Raw genomic sequence first — 25,771 nt, 5'->3', positions numbered from 1 at the left:
TGGTTCATTAGCTGTTTCCCAAGTATATGTGAGCCTGCGCCTGGAATGCTTGTATTATAGTGTTCCATCTAGAATGTTTTGGTGTGAGTGCCAAGGTTCTCCCTGTTCAGTTGGAAAATGAGCTGAACAGAGGGGGGACCGGTGGATGCTTCCCTCCCTTATGTACTTATCCTGCCTGTAACTTATTACCTGTGACTTATGTACCACGAAACCACTAAAGTCTCTTAACCCAACCTGGTCTCATCATTACAACTCCTCAACTTGCGTTGTAACACTGGCGACGAGGATTTTGATGATTGAGGTGTACCTGGGGCTGAAAAGCAGCAAGAAAGGACAGAAAAGAAGCAAACTTGTGCCAGAAGGAATATGGTGCACAGGAAGTTGCCCACCACAAAGGAGTGAGGAACCAGAAGCAGTGTTTTATTATGGTGCCAATGTGTTTTGTTTGGCAAGTGTTTTAGTAATTGCATTGGACCTAAAGTTATGGTGCCAATGTTGGTTATTGGCAAGTTTTAATTGGAAATGGCTATGGCACCAATGTTTTTAGCAGGTTTTAAGGGGTAATGGAATGGAATTAATGCAACCAAAAAAAATGGCAGGTAATAAAATGTATAGTGTAGTTTGCAGTAACTAACCCACAGTTACATATCAACAAAGATTCTGCAGGCATAACATTTTGAATTTTTATTGCGGCGCACCTAATTTTCGGATTATCAAACATTGTTATGCTGAATTCGTCTTGTTGTTTTTGTGTGGATATTGTGAGTGCCATAGAACTACTGCATTTCTTTGATATGTTCACTTTGACAATGTTTTTATTAACCTAACAATTTTTCCACAGGTATATGTCAAAACTGAACTTTGCAAGCATGATTTTTGGGACTCGCTATGGTGGTGTAACTTAAAACGTTTTATATTCCCAAATTTTTCAAGCTGAATTCGTTCATTAGTTTATTTAACAAACTGTGTAGGTTATTAATAAGTCAGCTGTGTGATTGTGGTTGTGTGAATGTCTGTTTGCCAGTATGAGAGCATGGTTTGCTCATTGTTTAGTAATAGGTTAGTTCCTTGACCTTTAAGCATGCCTATGTTTAATATGCTTAGTTGTGGCGAGCATTCTCTTGTTCAGGTAGTGAAATTACATAGGTTCAAATGTTAATGTGCTCAGTGGTGAGCATTTGGTGTTTCAAGGTTAGTAGCTAGGTTACAGACCTAGTTTTATGTTGGCACATTTTTGTGTTAATGTGTTAGTTAGTTAATGATTGATCATTTGGTTGGGTATCAACATGGGTGCTATTTGTCACCGTTAATGTGGTTGGTGCTCAGCAGGATGTTATGTGGAGGCAATTTGTGTCTCTAAATGATATGCACTAGGCAGATAGAGGGTATTAACCCTGTAGTTTCTTTCAAGAAGCTTTTGATGTTGGAGAATGTTGTAACAGGGTTAATGATATGATGTAGGTGGTCAGGTTTGTTTATTGGATTGTGGGCTGGTTCCCTGTAGCTGAGTTCCATAAATGGCCATTATGGTTCTGGCGAGTGTCTTGTAGTGGATTAGCTATTTTTAGCTATATCATGGAATTGGAAGGGAATAGCATATGACTATTAGTGGTTTGCTGGATGGGATATGGAAGGATAGTTATTTTTGATATATTGTCCATTTATGACTTTTCCTTCTGTTTCCTTCCTTCATTGTATTTTCATGTAAGGGGGGAGATGTGTTATGTCTTACCTATCCTGGTTCATTAGCTGTTTCCTAAGTATATGTGAGCCTGTGCCTGGAATGCTTGTATTATAGTGTTCCATCTAGAATGTTTTGGTGCGAGTGCCAAGGTTCTCCCTGTTCAGTTGGAAAATTAGCCGAACAGAGGGGGGACCGGTGGATGCTTCCCTCCCTTATGTACTTATCCTGCCTGTAACTTATTACCTGTGACTTATGTACCACGAACCCACTAAAGTCTCTTAACCCAACCTGGTCTCATGGCTCATCATTACAACCCCTCAACTTGCGTCGAGGGAATCGGAGATGGGCACATCAAAGGATCTCAAATGTCTGGGTACCACATCCTCCTCGCCCACTCTGGTGCAATAAGGATCACCTGAGCCCTGAGCCTCTTCAACCTCCTTAGAACCCACGGGAGGACTGGTATCGGTGGGAGAATGTAGTGAAGGTCGAAGACCCATTCCACCATGAACGCATACCTCAATCTCCCCTAGTGGGCCATTCCCTCGAGCAGAACTGCCTGCATTTCTCGTAGTCCTTTGTTGCAAACAAGTCCACTGGTGGGGTTCCCCACCTGGCGAAGATCTCTGAAACAATCTCTGGGCATAGCTCCCACTGGTGGGAGACCAAACTGCCTGCTCAGAGCGTCCGCCAGCCCGCAAGATGTGCCTCAGAGGCAGAGACATTGTTTCCCAGCATTCAGAACCACAGTTGCATGGCCTCCTTGCACAGGGGTTATGACCTTATACCTCACATCCCTGCTTGTTATGGTAGTGCATGGCCACTGTGTTGTCAGTCAGGACCAAGACATGCCTCCCCTGGAGGAAAGGCGCAATAATAGTCAGCGCCAGTCTTACTGCCCGTTGATGTGGCAGCAACTCTTTTCTGAGGACAATAGCCATTGACGTGGGAAGGGTGCAATGAGCCCCCCACAGCCTTTCAAGGAGGCATCCATGACGACCTGTATCTTTGGGCAAAGTGCGCAGGACGGCTCTCCTGCCAACAGGTTGGTCTTATTGCTCCACCAAGTCAAGTCGTCAACAGACCTAGACACTTGAAACACATCAGACACCCGAGTACCGCAGGGACTTCATCCAGAGCATTGCCTCTGGCAGTAGGAAAATACAGGATGCCATAAGGACTAAAAAGCGCAGGAAGGCAGACGCCGGGAGACTGTTGGAATTCTGGAAAAGATTGACCATACGTGCTAAATTAGTGACTCCTCAAGAGGGGGGAGCTTTCCTCTCCTGAATGTCCAGTACCACTCTGATAAATTGGAGCTTCTGCACCAGTGGAAAGTGCAACATCCCTAAATTCAGGGAGCAGCACAGGCTAGCAAGGAGCAAGTGACTGTAAGGTACCTCAAAACCTACTCTGGGCACTACCCCAGATCAGCCAGGCTGGGTATGGGAATACTAAGAAGCTGGAACTCCCGATGTGGGCCATCACAACTGCCATCAGCTTGGTGAACACTCTGGGGTCCAGTCAAAAGAGAGAATCTTCAACAGATAATGTGAGTTCCAAATGATGAACCTCAGGAATCGCCTGTGCTTCCTGTGGATAGGCCAGCAGAAATAAGCATCTTTAAGGTCAGCGACACCAGCCAGTCCTGGAATTGCAGAGCCTGGAGAACTCACCAACACTATCCTGAACTTGTCCTTCCTCCGGAACTTGTTCAAGGCCCTGAGGTCCAGGATGGGGCAGTGTCGTCCTCCTTTCTTGGTAACCAGAAAGTATCAGGGGTACCAGCCTGAGCATTTCTCTCCAGCCGGAAACTCCTCTACTACACCCATTGAAAGAAGAGCTTGCAGTTCGCCTCAGTTGACGGAAGGGTGGTGGAGGCCTTTTCGGGGGCTGCCTGATGAGCAGAGACCTCAAAGAGGTTTCTGAGATGCAGGTGCTGCAGAGGCAGATTGGCCCTTAGCTGCTCCCTCTAACTCTTCCAGGGCACAGGAAATGTAACTGTCCCTGCTTTGTCAATGTTAGGCGTGCCCTCTTAGGGAAGGTGGTTTAACGCCTTAAGCCCCTTCCTAAAGGCCCAAAGAGAAAGTCTGCAACCAGTCCCAGCAATTTCGCTGCCAACTTTGAGTCCTGACTTTTTTGAAGGACTCATCTGCTTTCAACCCAAACAAATGTTCTCTTTCAAAAGCCAGGTCAAAGAGTTGCGCCTGGACATTTGGCAAAAACCCTGTGCCCCTAAAATAAGCAGATCCGTGGATCACCATCGACGTGCCCATGGCACAACCCACACTATCTGAGCCATCCAGCCTAGACTGGAACACGTGGCATGCCACCTCCTTTCCTTCCCTGACAATGTCCGTGAACTTGCCTTCCGGGAAGTGATTGGCTGATGGTGTTCCAAAATATATGACAGTATTTGGCAAAGGCACAAGACGCATTACCCGCCTTTAGTGCCATGCTCACTGAGGCTAACACCTTCTTTAACAATGCGTCTACCTTTCTTTGACTCCCTATCAGTGGGAATGTTCGTAGTGGAGGTCAAAGGCCTTGAGTTCACCTTAAATCCACAAGCAATTTGGGGTTATAGGGCGAGCCATCAGAAATGGTGGAATACATTGTGCCGGTTTGCATTGTTTTATCTGCTCCGCATCGACCACCAGCGTCGAGCATGGGCTTTTCCAGAGGCGCATAATTGGGTCAGTGATGGCAGTGTTGAAGTGTAGAGCAGGTTCCGTATGTAGCCCTCGGTCGAGGAGGTCTGTCAGCTGGTACTGCAGTAACGGTTTTGACAGGGCCGAGATCAAGAGTAAGGACCACCTTATCGACCGGCTGTTGGGGTGCAAAAATGAGGTTGCTTGCTGCAGCTCAACATCAGGGGATGCGTCTAGTACATTTGCATCATGGAGATCCTCTGCCAACTGCACTAGGCCCAATTGGTTCGCCATTAAGTCAGGTAACGGGTACAAGGGCCAGCCGACTAGTAGGGCCAGCCGACTAGTAGCTCCATCCCAAATGGGATCAGGTCCCACTTGTTGAATATCGACTGCACAGAGTAGAAGAAGTCAGCCTTGGCCTCTGGTATGTAGCCTCAGTCCCACTGCACCTACGACAGATGAGGAATTTCCATGTGACACAAGGCCGGCACCAATCACAGTATGGATGCAGGTTATATTCCAGAGGTTGAGCTCAAGAGGGTTGGAAAACCCTTGGCTACACTTCTTTCCGGTCTCAGTGATGGGGCGGTTACCAAAGCCGTACCACACGTGGCCTTCTCAAAAACCTGCATCATCTGCCTTTTAAAATGTTCCCACTTCTCCCTCGACGCCCCTTTTGCAGGGTAGAACTTTTCATCTGGCAAATCCGAGAAGAGTCTGCGTCTAAGCTTCCTTTTGTGGGACGATGTCGAGGAAGAGTGGTGATAATTACTAGGGGTAGCGTTCAGTTCTCCAAGATATTGAGAAACATTATAAAAAGTTATTTCTTTTGGTGATAATTTGTAGAATGCACAACAGTGCACATTATTTGAATCTACCATTTCACGCTCAAACAATAGTTTTGCATCCAATGTCATTAATGCCCTGGCAATAGAGTTAATGTTATTATCATACTTTTGTACCAAAATACTACTTGTACAGCAATCAACATATGTTCTACCAAATAAGAAAAACAGATAAGCATCAGATGTAAAAAAAAAAAACCTACATGAATGAATCCAGTGTATTTTTTATCTATTTCCACCAACTGCTGGTCAGCCTTGTTCCGCATTGATGGCTCTGGGTCTGTTCCCATTGCAATTAAATATGGCACACACTAAACAAGAAATAAAAGAGCCAAGAAAAGAAAATTGGAGAATATTAAAATTGAATACAATACTGTTAAGATGTCCAGAGCAAAAACATTCCACTTGTTAATAATTGCATTCCCCCACCAAAAAAACACAAATATAGAAATATTACTATTATATTTCCCAATTCAGAAGGAAATCTGTAATGACACAAAAAATGCAATTAACATTACTTCAGATTAAGATAGGTATACATTATGAAAACACTAGAAACAGTTTCCAAGTTATTAAAGAATGTTCTCCAATATTTTTAATCAAACGGCCCCAACAACCGAAAGACAACATACCAGAAAGGGACATGCAGGGGGAAGACTGACGACACCTGTAGATTAAGTAAAAAAAAATGGCAGAAGAAGGTATAACATTAATGAAGAGAAAATAGGAGTTTGTAGTTGTTGTGAAGATCCCTCGTATGGTATGAAACGTTCACTCTTACTGAAAGGACAATGAGAGTTTGAATTCAGTAATCAACATTTGGGCAGTTGGGCATAGTTTCTGGATTTCATTTTTGGCCACAAGTAGTGCCCCAAAGATCAATGTTCTGTTTGGACCCAAGAATGGCAGTCCTGGTGAGAGAAAGTCTAGAACCAAAGAAGAGGTTTTCGGGTCTTGGGTCCAACCACAATTTCTAGTCTTTGCAGCATGTCATTCTAGAAGTGCATGGGCTTTTTACATGCCCAGAATACGTGTAAACTCTTCCCCTCCCTTGCTCACAAGTAAAATACTGAAATTACAGGAGTTATGTGAGGCATCAGAAATGAGAGGTGGACACAAAGTTGAAATGTTTTCAGCATTCGCCATTTGTATTAAAATAAAAAGGGGTTTGGATAAAGGCCTAGCTGTCCCTATCCAAATGAGTGTCCGTGCCTATGGACATGAAACTAAAGCGGACCTTGTGTCCAAAATATATCTGCCCTAATACTTACACAATCAAAAGGTGCAAGGTAAACGTCTCGGTTTCCAACTCAACAAAAGTGTGCAAAAGTTCAAACATGCGCATCGTGAAGTGCCATCGGAAACGGCTGTTTGGGCTGGAAGGACTGAGCGTCTCTACCTCCTGCTCTACCTCCTGCTACCTGTGTTTTTGAAAACTGCAGACAGGCTTCGTCGACAAGAGGAAGTTTGCGCACTATTGAACAGGCGTAACGTGGACTACAAGCAACTCCTCCCCTCCATTGCTTCATGCCACGTACGCTGCACGGCCACATTTCTACGTTACAACCTATAATAGTGGGGTACGTGCATGCGCATCGTGAAGTGCCATCAGAAGGGGCTGTTTCGGCTGGAAGGACTGAGCGTCTCTAGCTCCTGCTACCTGTGTTTTTGAAAAATGCAGACAGGCTTCGTCGGCAAGAGGAAGCTTGCGCACTACTGAACGGGCGTAACGTGGACTACAATCAAGTAATAACTCATCTCTTGGTTGACTTGGTTGGACTTCTTTAAGAACCGACTTAGAATCTCTGGTACCATCTTTGCCGCGGATGATCTATCTTTCACTTGTGGTTCCTTTAATTCACTTATATAAGTGTTAGCTTTCATTCCAGCTCCTCCCCTCCATTGCTTCACGCCGCATACACTGCACGCCCAAATTTCTACGTTACAACCTATAATAGTGGGGTGCGCGCGCATCGTGAAGTGCCATCAGAAGTGGCTGTTTGGGCTGTTCGGTGGGGCAGGCGAGCGGTGAGGAGGGGGGATATCAATAGCTTTTTGATTTAAAAAGGTCAAGTTGAGTAGACTCAAAGGCACTTGTCAGGAATGCCAGCGTATTACTCACGTGTTTTTGGAGATGTACGCGAATTGACTCTAAACGTGTTGTGTGTCTACCTTAAACATGCTGTTGTGTGCCTTACCAATATAAATTGGAATAAAACTAGTATTATAACTGCAAGGTACACTAGAGAGAACTGTTTACAAGTGCTCACAGAGCATTATAGCTCAGCTGCATAGCAGACACAGAGGGGCAACCCTCATTGAAGCAGCGCCAAAGGGCTAATAATAGTGAGAGTGTGGCAGATAACTCAAAAAATACTATACCGTCCTTATCAACCATGCAAAAAAAAAAAAACTCCAATCCCAATGGGTTTAAAGAGTAACCCTCAAAATAAAGAAGTCACCAAGGATCAGAATGTGTGTCACGGGATTGTGTTTGCATATTTGAAGGCCTCTCTGAATGCTCCCCCTTCACCCGCCAATGATTACCCGCTATTTAATATTGAGAAGGGGCATATGGGAAATTCAAGGAAAAGTTTTTGGAGCATGCAGGAGTTGGATGAGATAACTGGTTCAACTGAACCAGAGACTCATCCAAGTCATCCTCCAGCCGAGGTGGTGCTCAATGAATTGGAAAAAAGGATAGAGCTATCAGGTGGACCTTCCACGCCAGTGACCACACCGTCCGGGCGTATTGCCAAAGTGCACTTACAATAATGTCAAGGATATTGGTGAGTACTCACCAATTCAATCAGCTAATCTAGGCGAGTTGTCGCCGAAATCATTACAGAACCCTCATGTTCAGGAAGAGGTACTGTAAATTCCCCGTTTTACAATTTGGCTAAACATCGAATAAACACGTTTACATCAGTACCTTCGGAAAAGGGTTTCATGATGCCTCAAATTCCGATAATTCAAGAGCTCTCTTCCCCATTAGGACCTGCTCCCTTGTCTCCAACAGAAGAGACGCAAGTGCTGGAATCTAATTATCCAGTTATCTCCAGAATTCTCAATTTATTGGACAAAGGCCATGACTGCACGCACTATGAACTAAGATATTAAAACTGCCCTGGCCCAGATTCTATCTAAATTGAACAAACTGGAGGGCTTCATTTTTGCTGAAAACTATAAGAGGGAAGGAGGTTACATATCTCCCCAAGGTAACATCATAGATAAAAAATCAATTGCTACCCAAACAATGCTGCCAACCAATGCTGATTCTCCATCTGTCCATAATCAAATAGGGGGGGGCTCCGACTTTTATTTTTTCCCAAACCTTTGCACAAACGGTCAATGCAATGAAACCTGATGATGCAATCCAAATATGTAGATATGCACGGTTATGTCAGATGGTAACAGCTCATTATGAGAAAATTGATCAACTGCTATTTTTCACTCAGCCTAATGAAGGAGAAACGGCAGCAAATATTAACAAAAAAGATGTGGTTCCCGAAATAGCGAGTAATGACCAACCAGATAGTCCCTCTGCGTTAATAACACTGATTGAAGAGGAAAAAAAGTTAAATGAGATTCCACTTGATTGTGATTCCAATAGTGACACTTCCCTTAAGCACTCCCAAGGAAAATACTTTGCCTCTCGAAAAGAAAAACGATCCTACATACGGCCACTCAAAAGACTCCAACCACGGAAGGATGGTCAAACTGAGGCAAATAAAGAGACATCAATAATAACTAAAACCAAAAAAGAGCTAAAAATAAAACGAAGAATGGAAAAAGGGACGTAAAGAAAAATGAGGCAACTGGGAATGTGCTTCATTTACAGGAAACATCTGTTTTAGGAATCGATGCAGAGGTAGAAGAGCTCTCGATGTAAAGCAGAGTAGCCCTCCAGTTAAATGCAAAGGGATGTATTAAGCCCATAACCTCCCCCATGGCAGTACAAGGTATGGAGGTAGGAAATACCCCTCTGAAGGATAGTGCCGAATTAATTCTTGCAAAACAAATTGAATTTGCATCATCTATGATGGTTCCCCAACAAACTTTACTATCCACTTATTATAAACCTATTCCCAACAAAAAAAAAAAAATATGGGGAAAGTTATGGTGGAAAGCGGGAGTACAAGAAGTACCCCACGGTATAGTGATGAAAAACAAATAGTTACTGGTGGTGATTTGCAGAAAGGTGAAGACCTACAGAGTGGTTTAGGCAAACAAAAAAAGATGGTGCCAGTAGTAAACGCTGACACTAGTGGCATTGAAATATATCACTCTGTGGGTGTACTCTATTCTGCCCCGTCGAGTAGAGGGACACACGAGCAACACTTGAGCCAGACCCAGGAGTGCGAGTTGCCCGATGAACAGGGTCCATTTAATAAAAATAATAAAAAAAAAAAATACAAAAAACTGGACAGTAGCGTGGCACAGTAAGAGGAGCTCCCCTTACCCGTACCACAGGTATCTTGTATAATGGGATGGATTAGTTCTCCCGAGATTAATTCAGAAAAGAGCTTAAATCGTTCATTTATGCTTCAAGCATTCAAAAAAATTCCAACTCTTACAACACACTCATCCACAGATATTGAATGGATTACCCTCCCACCTATTAACAACTATAGGATGGTGCTTCAAGTTCAATCCACAATAATTGCTGAACTATTGTGGATGCACAGAAGGGAACTAAAAATGATAGGACTTGTTCAGCACTTTTTACACCCCATTGAGGAAGCAATAGTATTTAATGAGAAGCCTAGGACTATCCACAGAGCTCTCCCAAAACCTACCCCCGACCACCATGCACCACAACTGCCTGAACCAGCGTTAATAACACAACTAGCGGCCATCTCTGCAACTAGCAGAGATTGGTCTTGGTTGTCTGCGATTAGGACTGCCTCAAAGGAAGTGAAAAATCCAATAACTACATAGCAGCAACCTCCTCAATTAGAATGTTATCCTGGAGTTTGTGCGGGATCAATCTATTACGCTGGGCAAGCTTAACCAATCCCCAGGAAAAGGTGGACATCATTCTTTGTCAGGAAACAATGAGTCCCGTTGTATTTCAGGTAAAAGGGTTTAGGGCTACCCAGATGGAGCTCAAGGACGGACCTCGGGCGGAATCGCAATTTCTTTAAATAATGATCTAACATATGAGTTACTTAAAACTTTTAAAGATCACTCATTTGTGGCGATTGTGATTGAACTGGGGATAAAGGTAAAGTAATGTTTTTTGGTGATTTCATTGTACCACAATCCGACCAAGGTAACCACCCAAAACATTTTTGAGAAACTGGTAATAATGTTTGAAGAGGTATACTGGTAATGGCCGAATTGTAATGTGATCACGGGGGGTTATTTTAATGCAGATTGCTTGAGGCATACACCCCCGAAAGAAATGATAAAGAAGGCCCCTTGCAATACACCAGCCAGCAGGCGTGGTGATCAATGGTATTCTTTTTTAATGAATTGGGAAATTTTTATAGTGCCATATAACAACAAACAAGCAGCGTCAACCTGGGGACGTAATTTTATGAAATCCTCCATCGATTACTTTGCTGTGTCATTTGCAATGATGTGGAAATTGTAGACCCAGGCTATAGTGACCATAAGATCTTGTATCTAACGATAGATCTTGAAACCCCAAAACTGGGGAAGGACCCTTTGCAAGCTCTACTGGTGAATGACCGGCCTGGGGCATCGTTAAGGTGGAGCGTACACACTTGCGATACACTGAACTCCCTAATCGGAGACGACATGGAAAAATACCTATCAAAGCAAAATCCACCTAGTGACTCATTTATGTCTACAATTATTTCTACACTCCATAAAGGGAGCAATTAAAAAACTCATTACTAAGCAAAAAACGAAAAAGGAATGAAATAACGAGACTGCAATTTTTATCAGAGAAATTCAGGTGGCTAAACTTTTTTGTTCGATTAGATATCTGAAAACTTTGCATTTAAGCAATGAGGAATTCAAACTTAAGAAAGGACAGATTTGTAATCAATATAGAAATAGGTGCAAAAATTATCGAATGCATCACCATCATGTCGTCAACCTATCTGTGATGTTTAGTTTGTGCCGTAATGATAGGCGCTCCACCTGGGCTATTTTACGGGAGGACAAAACAAAAAAAAATTGGCAACAAATGTCTAATATCTCCGAAGTGGAATGGTCACAATTCTACAAAACAAAATTCAACCTCTCAAAGATTTGTCAACATAAGTGTGAATTTTTGTCCGACCACTTTGGGATCCTGGAAAGGTTGGTCTGTGGCAGAAATCATAATAGCAATCAATAAATTGAATAATTTGAAAGCACCAGGGCCGGATTGTATTCCACCTTTCGCGATTAAAAGAAATCCAGCGCTATGGGCCAAAATAATAGACTTTCAAATTCAAGAAGTAAATAGAACCCAAGTAGTTCCACAATCATGGTTTAAAGCTATAATTGTACCCATACACAAGAACGGAAATACTACAGATCCACTAAATTTTAGACCGATTGCCCTTATTGATGCGGGGGAGAAAGTGTTTGCGATACTTCTTCTACAAGAGCTCCAAACATTTATACGTGAATTTAAAGTATTCTCCCGGTTTCAAATTGGTTTTCGGGCCCATATGGGCACATCGTTAAATGCATCTATACTGGCACCCCTGTTAGCCAAGACCAAAATAATTAACGCAGGACGGTTATATATGGCCTCGGTTGATCTAACAGCCACGTTTGATTGCGTGGTAAGGTCATTGCTCTGGGAAAAAATGGTGCGGAAGGGAATTCCCGACCACCTAATAACCCTAATAGCCAAACTTCATTTGGGCACCTCATACTTCGTGAGGATCAGTAGGACGGGTGCAACCACTCAGTCGATACCGACAGAGGTGGGGGTTAAGCAGGGTTGCAGTTTGGCTGCGACCCCGTTTAACCTCTACCTATGCGATATGGACGAAATATGGATGGAGGAGATATCATATCCTGAAAGGTTAGGCCATTTAAAAATTCAATGGTTGGCCTTTGCTGACGACATCCTAATATTCGACAGAACTCCCTATGGTTTACAACTGAAGTTGAATATACTCGCAAACTATCTATACAAACAATCTGCAATGTAATGTACAAAAATCAATTTTATATTTAAAAACTTGAAAAGAAAAGTAAAGACCATGGAATGGATAATTGATACCATGCCAATTCCCATAGGGTGGTCACTAAAATATCTGGGTTATGAAATAACCAACACCAATTCCAAAATAAGATTGAAGGAGGGGCTGAATGCAAAGATCCAAATTATGGGGTCGCAAATGAAGATGATTTATCAAAGATTTAGTAAATTCTCGCTCAGTCCTCTAATTGAGTTATATATGCTTAAAGTAGAACCAGCAATACTGTATGGGCTGGACATGTGCCCATTGAATATATATGGTATCCTTGACCAGATTCAAGGAAAAATATGGAAGAGCACTTTTTTTTAAAACAATTTTAAAATTTATTGTTATAATCAGGAAAAAAATCTTGATTTTTTCAACATTACAATATTAGCAAAAAAAATGTCTGCTAAAATACAACATTTATACATACACAATTGTGTGTTACAAATTGATGTTTAACAGATATGTATGAGAACATGAAAGTTAGACTGATTAGCTCAATTTCTTTTTCTAACTTTTTCATTTTTAAACCGTACAAGAAGTTCAAAATAGTATATCTAACAGTTTTCCTTACAGTGTGAAATAGCAAGTTCCATAGTTCTGTAGTAGACTCAATGTATGATCCCTCAAATAAAGGTTTAAAAAACAAGATCCTCTGTGGAAGTAATATTACACATTCTGTACATAAGTGTCTCAACGTTTCAGGGGCGGATTGACAGTATCGACAAGGCAGTGCATTTAGTGGCAAAATTTTTCTTCTGCATAATATTTCGTGGGTAGGCCATATGTTTAAACGAAAGCGCAGGAAATCATCTCGTTGACGAGAATTTGGAAACAACATTAAATAAGGCTCCACCATATCATAATGCTTTAAATTGAATGGGTTGTCTGTGAATGCCTGATACGAGGTACAGGCATTCCTAGTCTTGATCCAGTCAAGTTTCCATAATTGCTTCTTGGCCGCATTAGGATTTTTGATCAGAGAGAGATCAGGAAGATTCAATTGTATGAGGATTCCCTGCGCCTTCGTTCGCCACATTGTAGGGAAATTATCTTTTGATTTTAACAAGTAGTTTGCCACAATATACAGTAACCCCTCAGTTTCTATCAATTGCCATTAGACATTTCCTATATAAAGGAACAAAGTTTCCATTTGTAGGTTGCATATAGCGACAATATGCCCAACTCGTGCCTCAGAATGGCTATGGGTATCGACATTGGTAAGTTTAACACACGTTTCCAAAAATGACCTTCCAAAGTAGACCAATATTCGTAAGTTGTTATTTTAAAGGCTTCACTACTATATGTGACCACAGGTACGAACTTTTGTTTATAATAAATTATAATGGGCTTTAATGAAAATTTGCAGTACTTGGCCTTGATCAATCGAGCCTGAGACAGTGCCATGATCGCTTTTTGCTTTATATAATTCTCATATTTTGCTGCATATTTTGGAACATTTGCTGCATATAATCATATGCTCATATCTTAACGGCAGCTCCTGATTACTTCTGCCAGCACTGCGAGCTGGTAAACGCTCTTGCTGGTGCCTAAGAGCCCGTTGCTTCCTGGAGGAGGCGGGGCTGGGGACACGCACGTCACGATCACGTGACTCCCTGATCGCCTCTTCACTACGAAACAGCCGCCCGAGCGGCGAACCTTTGCTGCACATAATCATATGCTCATATCTTAACGGCGGCTCCTGATTACTTCTGCCAGCACTGCGAGCTGGTAAACGCTCTTGCTGGTGCCTAAGAGCCCGTTGCGTCCTGGAGGAGGCGGGGCTGGGGACACGCACGTCACGATCACGTGACTCCCTGATCGCCTCTTCACTACGAGACAGCCGCCCGAGCGGCGAACCTTTGCTGCATATAATCATATGCTCATATCTTAACGGCGGCTCCTGATTACTTCTGCCAGCACTGCGAGCTGGTAAACGCTCTTGCTGGTGCCTAAGAGCCCATTGCTTCCTGGAGGAGGCGGGGCTGGGGACACGCAGGTCACGATCACGTGACTCCCTGATCGCCTCTTCACTATGATACAGCCACTCTTGCGGCGTTAAGCCCGATAGGTGTAAAGGGCGCCGGCTGTTCGGCACGCCGGGGACGCTAGTTTAAGGTTGAAACAGTCAGTATTAGTTCTCTTCTTAACCAGGCGACTTGGTGCATGTAACCAAATTCTAAACATACTGTAAGATAACCACCTGGTGGGGGGAGAGTCGGTTTAAAGCTTGCTCTTTACACTGCCGGGCGCTCCCATATAAGGTGGTTTTGTGGAACATTGCATCTGTATCTCCTTACTGACGTGAGATTGGTGTTATATCTGCTTGGCAGTTGTGGTAGATAGCTACCCTTGTTTTAAACTCCATCTAATAAGTGATCTTGTTATATAATACGAGTCTCAAATTGCTCGCTTTTTAAAAATAATTTTTATATTTAGCTAGATTTTATAGACCAGTGAAACTCTAAATTGACCTACTGTTTGCTAGGTTAGAAGGCGGTGCCGTATAGACATTCTGTACCCTCTATTATTATGGCCCCAAGCTCATGTACTCATAATCTTAGGTCAAAATAAAGGCAAACAAAGTACACCAACAACCAATATAACAATAGCAACTAAGAAAGCGGGGAAAGGAAAAAATAATATGAAGGGAGAAAAGAAAGAACTCACAGGTGAGATTAAAGATGTACCTGGTCAACCGAAAATACTTAGCTTTTTAACTATTAAAGAAAAAGTATTGGTACCTGATACTGAACAACCCCTCCCTCTCCCCTCTAACAGTTCAATGATTGATAATAATTCTTTATTAACATTAGTGCATAATCTGAGGCGCCAATCCATGGGAATAGATAAGGATCATAACATTTCTGCAGTGGAGGATATTGAAATGAATAATATTATTGGATTTAATCTATCTGACACTCCAGATTTGACCAAATTTGCACAAGAAGAAGATATCGGTAATGAGGAAGAGGTGTCATGGAATCCTACAGAGAATTCATTTAATAATTCTCTTAATAGAGATATGAGTGGGATTAATGAAAACCCCCTTGAGGTTGGAGAAAAATTTGATGCACTCACCACTATGATGGATGTTTTAATGACCATTTGTACTAAGTTGCTTAAAGAACAAAGGGATATTAAGGTAATGGCACAACAGAATATAGATAATACTAGATCCCTTGAGATTGGGGTAAAAGAATTTTGGGGGGGGGGGAAGTATCCAATGGAAATAAGTGATGATCTTGGAGATTTGAGCAAATTGGTCCTAGTGGCTGAAAATGAAAGTAAGAAAGAACAAGCCCTGTCTAACCTACCCCCTCAAGAGTTGCCCAATTCTAGGGTTAACACACCAGAAGAAATAACCCTGAATGAGAGTGTTGCTGTAGTAACAGTATCTCAAGGTTTGAAGAGACGCACTAGGCGCAAAAAGAAAAATAGAAGGCCCACTCGGAAAAAAGTGGCGATGGCTAAAGTCATAACTACAACAAAGATTAAAAAGAACACATTGGCCCTAGCAGATACAGCTTCTCCAGACTCTGAATGTGTAGAGGTGGGGAACCACTTTGAAATTATTGAACATCAGCAGAAATTGGACTTAGGCAAAAAAAGGAAAACCAAGAACGGGGGTTTACAGGCCTGGTTAAAAGGAAATAAGCAGGAGCCGGAGGAATTTGGACCCAAGGATAGGGCACTTATGGGAAATAATTTTAAATATGTTACAATACCTTGGAATAGTAATGATATGACTCTTACTAAAACAGAACAGGAAACATATATTAGGGAGATGGAGCGTTTGGTCATGCATAGTAATCATAAAATTGGCATGGCTAACATAGTTGGAACGAATGAAGAGCCTCTGTTTCCAGTGGGAAAAACCATAAAGATTATAGAAAGGGATACCACAGATGAAAGCCCCTTTCTAAAGCGGGCATGGTTATTGAATAAATTGTCATCTATTTCGCAGTTACAAAATATTGATACAGGGGACATTGAATCTATTATACTACCAGAAATTGGCAGTTGGGAAAACTGGGTTATTGCCCGATTTAGATCTGCTATGTTTGTTGACCGTATACGTGAAAACTCCAATGGAATATGGGGGAATGAATATGAAATTGTGATATGCAACTCTCCCCCATATAAAAATATCAGTACAGCAAATAGGGGTTTGAAGGGGTATCCTCAAACATGTATTGCATCTGGAAGTAATTTAAAGGACACAAACATTTTGGAAGGAAATACCCCATGCTCAAATTGAGATGAGGTATGCACTAAAGAATATACCCTTCTCTCTTGGTACCGTAGGGGTTTTAACTCCCTTTTACACAAGGATGGTATAAAACTACTCTTGGAGAGTGACATTTTTGCCCTCCAAGAAACTTGGATTACTGGGGAAATCTTATTGGATGGATATAATATATGGCAAAAACCTGCCGATAAGGGTGAGAAGGGTCGCCCATATGGAGGGCTCTGTATAGGGATAAAAAATCATTTTAATTGTAAACCATATGTGAAACATGGGAGTCTCCGGAATGTCATGTGTGTATCTATAGATAGAGGAAGCCATACAAGGAAACTTCTACTTATAAATATCTATTCTCAACCTGATGGGGTCAATTTTCCGGAGATTGGGGAGTATCTCAACCTAACCCTTGATAGTTGGACTCTGGAATCTCCTGATTCTGATATTTGTATAGTGGGAGATTTTAATGCCCATTGTAATATAGCCGCAAAGGATATGAATAGGTGTAAAGAATTGTGTGAGGAAACTGCTATACTTGCATCTACAGAATTACAGGATTGTCTAGGGGTTGGGGGAAAAAATCAGCAGACCCTATTAGGCTGTCGATGGATGAACTTGATGTTTGACTGGGGGCTTACATATTTGGAAACTAATATAGGTACAGGGGATGGGAACACCTGGTCTAACGGAAAGGTTTCTTATAGGCTTGACTACATCTTCGTTAATAAAAATCAAAGACGCACAAACATCTCGTTCGAACATGTAGATATCCTGCTAAGTGATCATGTACCACTTCGGGGTAAATTTAATTGTGATCCAGGAACCCAAAGATGGGTAGTGGGCGAGGAGATGAATATCCAATTTTCAGCTAGTGGAAATAGGATTACTTGGTCTGATAGAAACCTAGCCTCCTTTAATGGTCTGTTTGATCGTTTAGTCATAGATGGTTACGACATAGCTTGTAATGGACTTAACTCTATTACCAATCTGCTGGGTATGATACGTCGTACAAACAGTAATGTCATTCTGAAAAGTTCAAAGGGGAAAAATCACACACAAGTTCGATCAAGCAATCTATGATAGGAAAAAAGAGATGAAACGTGATATTCAGGAACTTAAGCAGATATGTGACTTAGATGATAAAGAGAGAAGTAAAAGAATAAGTAATATAAAGACACATTATAAAAATTGGATAAAGGATTATAAATATAATACCAACAACGCAAATTGGAGATGTATGTAGTTATGTAAAACTCATGATTCAAAAAAATGTTGATATCTATATCGCCAATTTTTAATGGATGAAGATAACAGGGAAATTAATGATGTTAGTCAGGAGGTTTGGAAACAATATATTACTAACCTCTTTTTCAAGACTAGTCACATATCGGCTAATACTAGCCTAAATCCATGGGGTATGACTAATATCCCCTTTGATATTATTGATATTCTTAAATAATTCTTAAAGTGATCTCAAAAATGAATTCCTCTCGTTCCCCAGGGCCGGATGGGTTGGCTAACATTGCTATAAAACAAAACCCTAAGAAATGGGCAGGTATCTTTCTCCAACTATTCACGAATATATGGGGAACAGGTATTATACCAGAAAGTTGGAGGAAAGCTATTGTCGTCCCTATTTTTAAAAAAAGGGACCGAAAACTGCTGGATAATTATAGACTTTTAGCAATGGCGGATAGTAGTTGCAAGATTTTTTGCTCCTTGTTAGTAAACATCTTGAATAATTGGATAGAGGAAAATTGTTTACTCTCTATTCAACAAACGGGATTTCGAAAGGGATATAGCACCCTGGATAACTTGACCATGCTGAACTACATCATAGCCAACTCAAAGGACAAGGGGGAAAAACAATATGTATGTTTTATAGATTATTCGAAAGCTTTTGACTGTGTTAATAGGGGACTTTTGTGGGAGAAATTGAGAGTGAAAAAGATTTGCCCAAAAATCCTTCATTTTTTGGAGGAAATGTATAGGGATACTACGGTGACTATCTGCTTGGGTAAAGGAAGGATGTTGTCATCTGACATTAGAACTAACATCGGTCTTAAGCAGGGTTGTGTTACCTCTCCGATACTGTATAATCTATATGTATTAGATATGTGGGAGAGCTTTAAGACCTTAAACATCTTCCCACCTATTGTGGCTGGGAAACCTTACGTATGCAGATGATACTATCCTTATGGATAAAACTCCAATAGGACTGCAAAGAATGTTGAATGGTTTATCTGCTTATTCGAAGGCCAACAACCTCAATATTAATATAAATAAAAAAAAATTATGGCATTTGGAGTTACTAAACAGGAAAAGAAAAGGCTTATTTCCAGATGGCATATTAATAATATTAAATTAGAAGTTGTTGATGCCTATCCCTATTTGGGGATGCCCATCCTCAGTAAACCATGTATTAATTTTTTCCAAGAGGCAGTTAATTTAAAAATTTTGAAGAAATGGAATGTGATAAGGAAATACATGGCTAGTAAGGGTGGCCAGTCCATTGAAGGTTTCTTAGAAATCTATGAGTTGTATTATTCCAGGAATTATGTACGCTATAGAAACAGTGGAAAGTAAATATTTGGGTAAATTAGACCAACTCGATGGGAAGCTCTGGAGACCAGTCCTTGGGTTGCCCAAAGCTGTGCCTATACAAGCAATAAGATGCGAGTTGGGGATAATTTCCCTTTCCACGTGGTGGAAAATAGGATGTTGTAAACTTTATTTTAAAATAAAAGAGGGGAAAGAAAGCCTTCTTGGTCTCATAGGAAGAAATAAGAGCGAAGGTAGGTTTAAGAATCCCTACATGATTAATTTACAAAATACAGTACTAGCCTTACTCTGAGGAGATTTATTTTACAGCTACGTATGAATACTCTCCTATGTAATGAAATTACTGGGGCTTGGGCAAATATACCCCGTGCTGAAAGACTGAGCAGGCATTGTAAATTAGAGGTGGAGACAGTAAGACACATTTTAACTATGTGTACTAAATTAAAAGAATAGTATTATAAAGGATACTCAAATTTAGTCGGTGACCTCCAAATGATTGAATCTAATCAATTTTGGTCAGTAATTTATGACGGTGAAATTAAGGTTTTTATTGGGGCAGCCTTTTATATTTGGAAGCGAGCAATTTCTTTTTAAAACCTGTAATATCTTATTTTAAAATGTGATATCCTGCTTGTATGATTTACATGATTTGATATGCGATATTCCCTTCTTATGTATGGATAATATGAAATTAATGTATGTTCTCTGTTTTCGATGCAATTAATTTTGTTAGTGTATAAGGTTTTAATTAACCAATATGCACTTTAAATAAATAAAAAAAAAAAGTAATTCTCATATCCCGCTGAACTCACTTGCTGGGTTATTAAAGTTCCCAAGTGTTAGGCAGAAACCTGTGCAGTTCCCTCTGGGACCACTGCAAAAGATTTAGGACTACAGGTGTTTGGCAGTAAACCCACTTGGTAGCAGTCCGTACCACACAGATTCACTTGGTAGCTGTGGCTGAGCAGTCAGACTTCCCTCAAGAAGAGTTAGGCAGTATACAGAGTATTCACAATAGGTCAAGAGCACACAAAAGAACAAGTAAACACTGAACAGGGCTTGGTGTAAAAGAGATATAATTGTTTATTTAAAAACCACATCTAGAAAAACACACAGGCACTAATAATAAGCAATTGAAAAACACGGTCACTAAAAGATATACACTCCCTTAAAAGAATATTAGACAAGTCTTAAGTAAAGCCCCACTTATTATTTCCAGACAGCGGTGAGAGCTTAACGTAGACGGCACTCTAATAGTTCATTTTAAAAAGGGAGAGAAAAGCAGAGAACAAATTGAAACAGATCCCAACACTTTTTCAAGAACACAACAAGGGAGGAAGGCAAAGTAAAACCATGAAGTTAGAGCTCAAGAGGCCGGATCCACTTTCAGAGGATCCAAACGAAATGTGTCCAAGGTCACACGGTTGCAGTGCACAAAGGTCTTGTAAAGGTTCAAAAAGGAGTTGGACCACAGAAAGGGACCAGTTAGAGGGTCAATGCGGCCAGCCCAGTCCAGAAGGTTAAGGAGTTATTATTACCTTGTAGCAATCTTTAGGAAGGGAGGCCTGGCGGACACGGTACCTTAAAGTGGTGAGAACGCTCCAGCGGGGGCAGTTCCTGGCAGCGGGTGCAAGTCGGTGCTTCGTCCAGGGCAAGAGAAGATCTCGACGTGGAGGAAAGTTGGAGGTCGTTGCACTGCCAGGGAAGAAACCAGCCGCGGAGTTTCCCGGTTAAAAGGTACTACCCTTTTATTCGCGGTAGTGGTGAAGCGTGGCTATCCGGCCGCCGGGGTGCTTGGCACGGGCGATTCGACCACGAGACGATCCAGGAAGGCGAAAAAAGGCGAACTGGTTAACCCCACCAGCTCAAAGGAAGAAGACTCTCCTGGAAGATCTTCTCTGTCGTTGGGAAGTGGCAAGTTCGGTTCAGCAGGGCTCCACCGCAGGTGTTGTCGTTGCAGGTCGGCTCAGCTTCTCCCTCTTCGGATTCTTTAGGTCCTGTGGCGACTTCTGAAGTTCAAGTCCCCAAAACCTTGCTTTTATGCAGAAAACCCCCATTCATCAGTCCTAGCTGTCACTCAAACATGCTAAGTGGTGAGCCGGGCGGCTCACCACTGGGCCAATCACACAAGAGTGCGACGTGAGTTGCCGAGGCAACTCAGTCCAGGGTGCCTATTCTCCCCTCCCACACATCCTGTAGACCCAGATGTGCAGAAGCCTGCCTAAAGTGGAACAAAGGGCTCGACTTGGGTTGGAGTTACAGAGGCGAACACAAATGCCATTTTAAAACTGAGTCCTGGCAAAAAGACCCAACCGGGGAATAAATATTAAATAAATAACCTGGCGGTATCTTTAACATTGCACCAAAAAAGTGGTGCGTTTAAAATGAATGGGAAAATCCCATAGGAAATATTCCGGTGGAATATTTCACGTGGTAACCACTGACACCAGCCAGAAACTCAAAAAGGAGGGACTGGACAGTGCCCCCTTGAAAAACCCAGGGGTAATCTAATTACCCCTACCAGTACTTCCACAATATGATGGTTTGTACTGGTTCTGTTCACAATTTAAGACTAGTAAAGTCAATGGTGACTTTACGTGCCCTGGAAGACAGTAGTCGGTCCCAGGGTATGGAGTCTATTTTTGGGGGCCATTATGACACCCCTGTGTTACTGCACTGAGGGTGCTGTGTAACACATGAAGCCCTATGGAGTAAAAGACCCCCATAGCCCATAAAACACATTACAAAGTCAAAGGACATTCTCAAATCATGCCTAAGAGTGGGAGAAAAAGAGTCTCACTCTTAGCAGGAGAAAGAATTAAAATCCAGCAAAGCTGCTGGGGGACTCACTGGGTTTGGGAAATTAGCATATACAGAGAATTCTCCCTAACATGCCTCTGTTTCGCGCTCTCTGCAGCTCTCCTCTCCTCACTGCTTGCAGATGATTTTCAAGTTTAAATGTCCCATGCAGCTGATGGTGAATCTGACAACTAGACGGCACGTTGTACTTGGTAATACTTATATTCCATATTAACTCCTTGCTCCTCTTTGTCTCAGTACTTGAGGCTTTTTGGGACTTGGAATCCAAAGGAATTTTAGACTGTTTTAAGTAACATTGTTGGACATTTTTGTTTTAATATCAACCGTCATAAACAATAGATGTAAAATGTGTTTTAGAGGTGTTATGTACACAGAGAGTGAATAGATATGTTTGGGATGTTTGGTAGAAGTGGGTTTCCGGGTTTAACAATTAAAAGGCTTTGAATAATGAAAACATGCCATCAGAAACACTGGAATTAGAGTTTCTTCTTTACAGGAAAGGGAGAATATGCCGCTCTCCTCTTGGAGTCACCACTTCTCCCGGACAGCCATCTTCTCCAATGTGTTCCACCCCCAGGACACCACCCCCAGGATCAGATAGCGGCTGCCTTTCCCTGGCCACATGGGAGGAGCCATCAGGCTGGGGATCAGTGAGGACTCCATAGGATTCATCACAGTTAACATTAAGTCAAATGAGGTTTAGTCAATGTACTGAATGTGGTTGCTTGCATCGAAAGTTAAGATTAACTTCATCTTCACTGGACTGAAACAAAAAGTACTGTACGTTTGTGGGTGGGAGGCATCCCATTTGACCTTGTTTGAAGCATTACATTTAGTTTCGCCCCTTCCGCACCAGAGCACCAGCAACAGTAGTTACGGTCTAAGTGCAGGAGTATGTTGAAACAGAGTCCTTACTGGACCCCCTTCAACCAGGGTGTTGGCCCACATTTGGGACTGAGACAGCATTGTTAGCAGTCTGGAATGAAATCCGAGTGGCAGATCAAGGTGAGATGCCATTGCTAACAATTGTGGATCTCTCTTCAGCATTTGATACAGTGGACTACTGGATGTCATTAAAATGCCTGCCAGAGATTGGTAAAGTCTCTGAAAAGGTAATTAAATGGTTTGATTCCTTTTTTATTAGACCGCCAGCAACAAGTCAGGTCAGGAGGGTTTCTTTCAGACCCACAGAGTCCCATTACGGTCATTATCTCTGCTGCTGTTCAACTTTTTAAATAACCCTCAGGTCTTTTTACGAGTAACAGTGTGGAAACCTGGTTTGATATCTGCAGTACTTCTTCCCTTTTTAACATCTACCTCTAGATACGATTAAGTTCAGTTTGTGCTGCGCTATATAAATGCCACAATTAATCACTGTTGGAAGAGGGGGGCTGGCGGAGGACGGGGCAGAGGCATTTCCCCAAGAAGGAGTTTAGGACTGCTCTGATAAACTGGAGCATTAGAGAAGTTGTCCTTTGGGAACTTCCTGAATTTGAGGAGGAATTCCAGTCTGTGCAAGAAGCGGCAGACACAGTCCAGGGGATCTTAGGCTTGCCCCTGCTAGTGGGCCCTGATAAGCCAGTCATCCAAGTAAGGGAAGACATGAATTCCCTCCCTTCTTAGAGTGGATGTTAACACCGCCAACAGTTTGGTGAAGACCTTTGGGGTGGGGATGAGCCAGAATGGTAGTAATTTGAATTGATAGTGGGCACTGCAGATCATGAATCACAGGTAGTTCCCGTGCTTGGGTGTATGGGCACATGGAAGTAAGCATCCTGGAGATGCAAGGACACCAGCCAATTCTGAAGTTATGGAGCCTGGAATATCTGCAAAAGAGTGACCATCTTGAATTTGTCCTTCCTGAGCTCTTCCCAAGTGGGGCTGAACACTGCAATGTCATCCAAGTATGCCATGCAGAAGTCCTCCATTTCATTCAGAACATGATTTGCCATCCTTTGGAATTTCGCAGGTGTAATGTTTAGTCCAAAATTCATAACCTTAAACTGGTAAAGGCCCCCTGGCGTGGAAAATGCAGTTTTCTCCTTGGCATGGTCTGTCAGAGCTATTTGCCAATAGCCTGATGTTAGGTCAAATGTACAGAGGTACTTGGCTGAACCAAGTTTATCCACCAGTTCATCTGTCCTAGGTAAAGGATGGGCATCAGTCGTGGTGGCTGCATTTAGAGCTCTATAGTCCACACAGAATCTCAACTCCTTGGATCCTGACTTTGGCACTAGAACAACTGGACTAACCCATGGACTTGTAGATGGCTCTATTACCCCGAGATCAAGCATCTTCTTGACCTCTTCCTTTATGTGGGCTCTTACATGGCCTGACATTCTGCAAACCTTGCTTTTGACAGGGAGACGGTCACAGGTGAGAATATCATGATGGCTCCAAGAGGTCAAGCCTGGTGTCAGCGAAAACAGGGAGGCAAACTGATTTAACAGAATTGTGCACTCTTCCTGTTTCAGAGTCAGATCAGAAGAGAGATTAACTCCTATTTTTCCATCTGAAGGCTGTCCCCTGAGAAGGTCAGGTAGAGGTTCACTCTCCTCCTCCACTTGATCAGATGCTAAGAACGAAGCTCCTAGTACTGGTCTGGATACATATGCCTTTAGCCGGTTAGTGTGAAAAACCCTAGGGGCCTCCTTCATGTTGCCCAAGTCCACCAAGTAATTGACCTCTCCAAGTTTGCCCACAACCTTGGAGGTTCCAATCCATTTGTCCTGTAAGGCCCTCTGCCTTGTAGGTACCACAACTAGAACTAGCAAGTTATCAGAAGCTTCCGTCATCATTTGTGTCATTCTCCTTTGGAGACCTAACACATACTCAGAGACTCACTAGCTTGAGGCAAGTAGCTCTTCCAACCCTTCCTTGATTAGGGCCAATGGACTGCTAACCGGATGACCATAGAGGAGCTCAATTGGGCTGAAGCCAACCCCTTCTTGAGGGACTTTTCTACAAGCAAAGAGAAGGCATGGCAGTAGAAGGTCCCACTTTCTTCTGAGGGGTTCTTCACATGGTTGCATGTAGTGGGACATAAAATTGGTCCCCCGGTCTGAGATAACCTCCTTAGGAAAACCAACCCTGGTAAAAAAAAAATACCAAGGTGGGCCTAGCCACTGCCTGAGCAGTAAGGAACAAGTTACTTACCTGTAACTGTTCTCCAGCATGGGTCTGGCATGGATTCACATGCTCATGAATATTCCCCGTCGTCAGGCTGGGAATCCTCGGTAAAGAAAAAACCAGTATCAGTTTCGTTTCTGATCCGTCTTTCGTAGTAGTAACCAATCACTGGTCTCTGCGTCATACTGACCACAGCCAATGACTGCCCTCTACCTAAGCACCGCCTCTGGCAGCCATCTTCAGATTTGGAAGCACGTGAAGTGGCAGTATGACCAAGTGAAGAGCCGCAGAGGGGTAGGCGGGAGGGTTCGCATGTGAATCCATGCCAGACCCATGCTGGAGAACAACAGTTACAGGTAAGTAATTTGTTCCTTCTCCAGCATGGGGTCTGGCATGGATTCACATGCTCATGAATAAAGAATACATAGCAGTACACACATGCACAACCACGGGAGGTGGCAAAGGCTCAACATTAAGCATTACATCAAACTCAACATTAAGCATCTTACCTCCTCACCAGGCTCACCTCAGGCGAACAGGTTGCGCAGCACTGCTTGGCCGACCCTGGACTCCTCCCTGGAATCCCGATCGATGCAGTAGAATTTCGTGAAGGTGTGCGTCGACCTCCACGTAGCAGCCCTACATATGTCCAGCAGGGGCACACCAGAAAG

The 25,771-nt window shown here is 42.5% G+C and overlaps 1 protein-coding gene across 6 annotated transcripts in view; it reads right to left on the bottom strand.

The window, feature by feature from the left end:
• Positions 1-25,771, bottom strand: part of NIPBL (NIPBL cohesin loading factor) — a 2,053,700-nt gene that overhangs the window by 248,340 nt on the left and 1,779,589 nt on the right. For all 6 annotated transcript variants that reach the window (XM_069627143.1, XM_069627142.1, XM_069627145.1 and 3 more), the window contains one exon: positions 5,387-5,494. In XM_069627143.1, coding sequence (XP_069483244.1) covers positions 5,387-5,494 — 108 coding nt within the window. The remainder of the gene's footprint in view (positions 1-5,386; positions 5,495-25,771) is intronic.

The sequence above is a fragment of the Ambystoma mexicanum genome, chromosome 6p (assembly GCF_040938575.1).
Source record: "Ambystoma mexicanum isolate Mex_15411 chromosome 6p, UKY_AmexF1_1, whole genome shotgun sequence".
Lineage (NCBI taxonomy): Eukaryota > Metazoa > Chordata > Amphibia > Caudata > Ambystomatidae > Ambystoma > Ambystoma mexicanum.
Note: the sequence above shows the minus strand (reverse complement) of the source record. Positions and strands in the feature narration are given on the sequence as shown.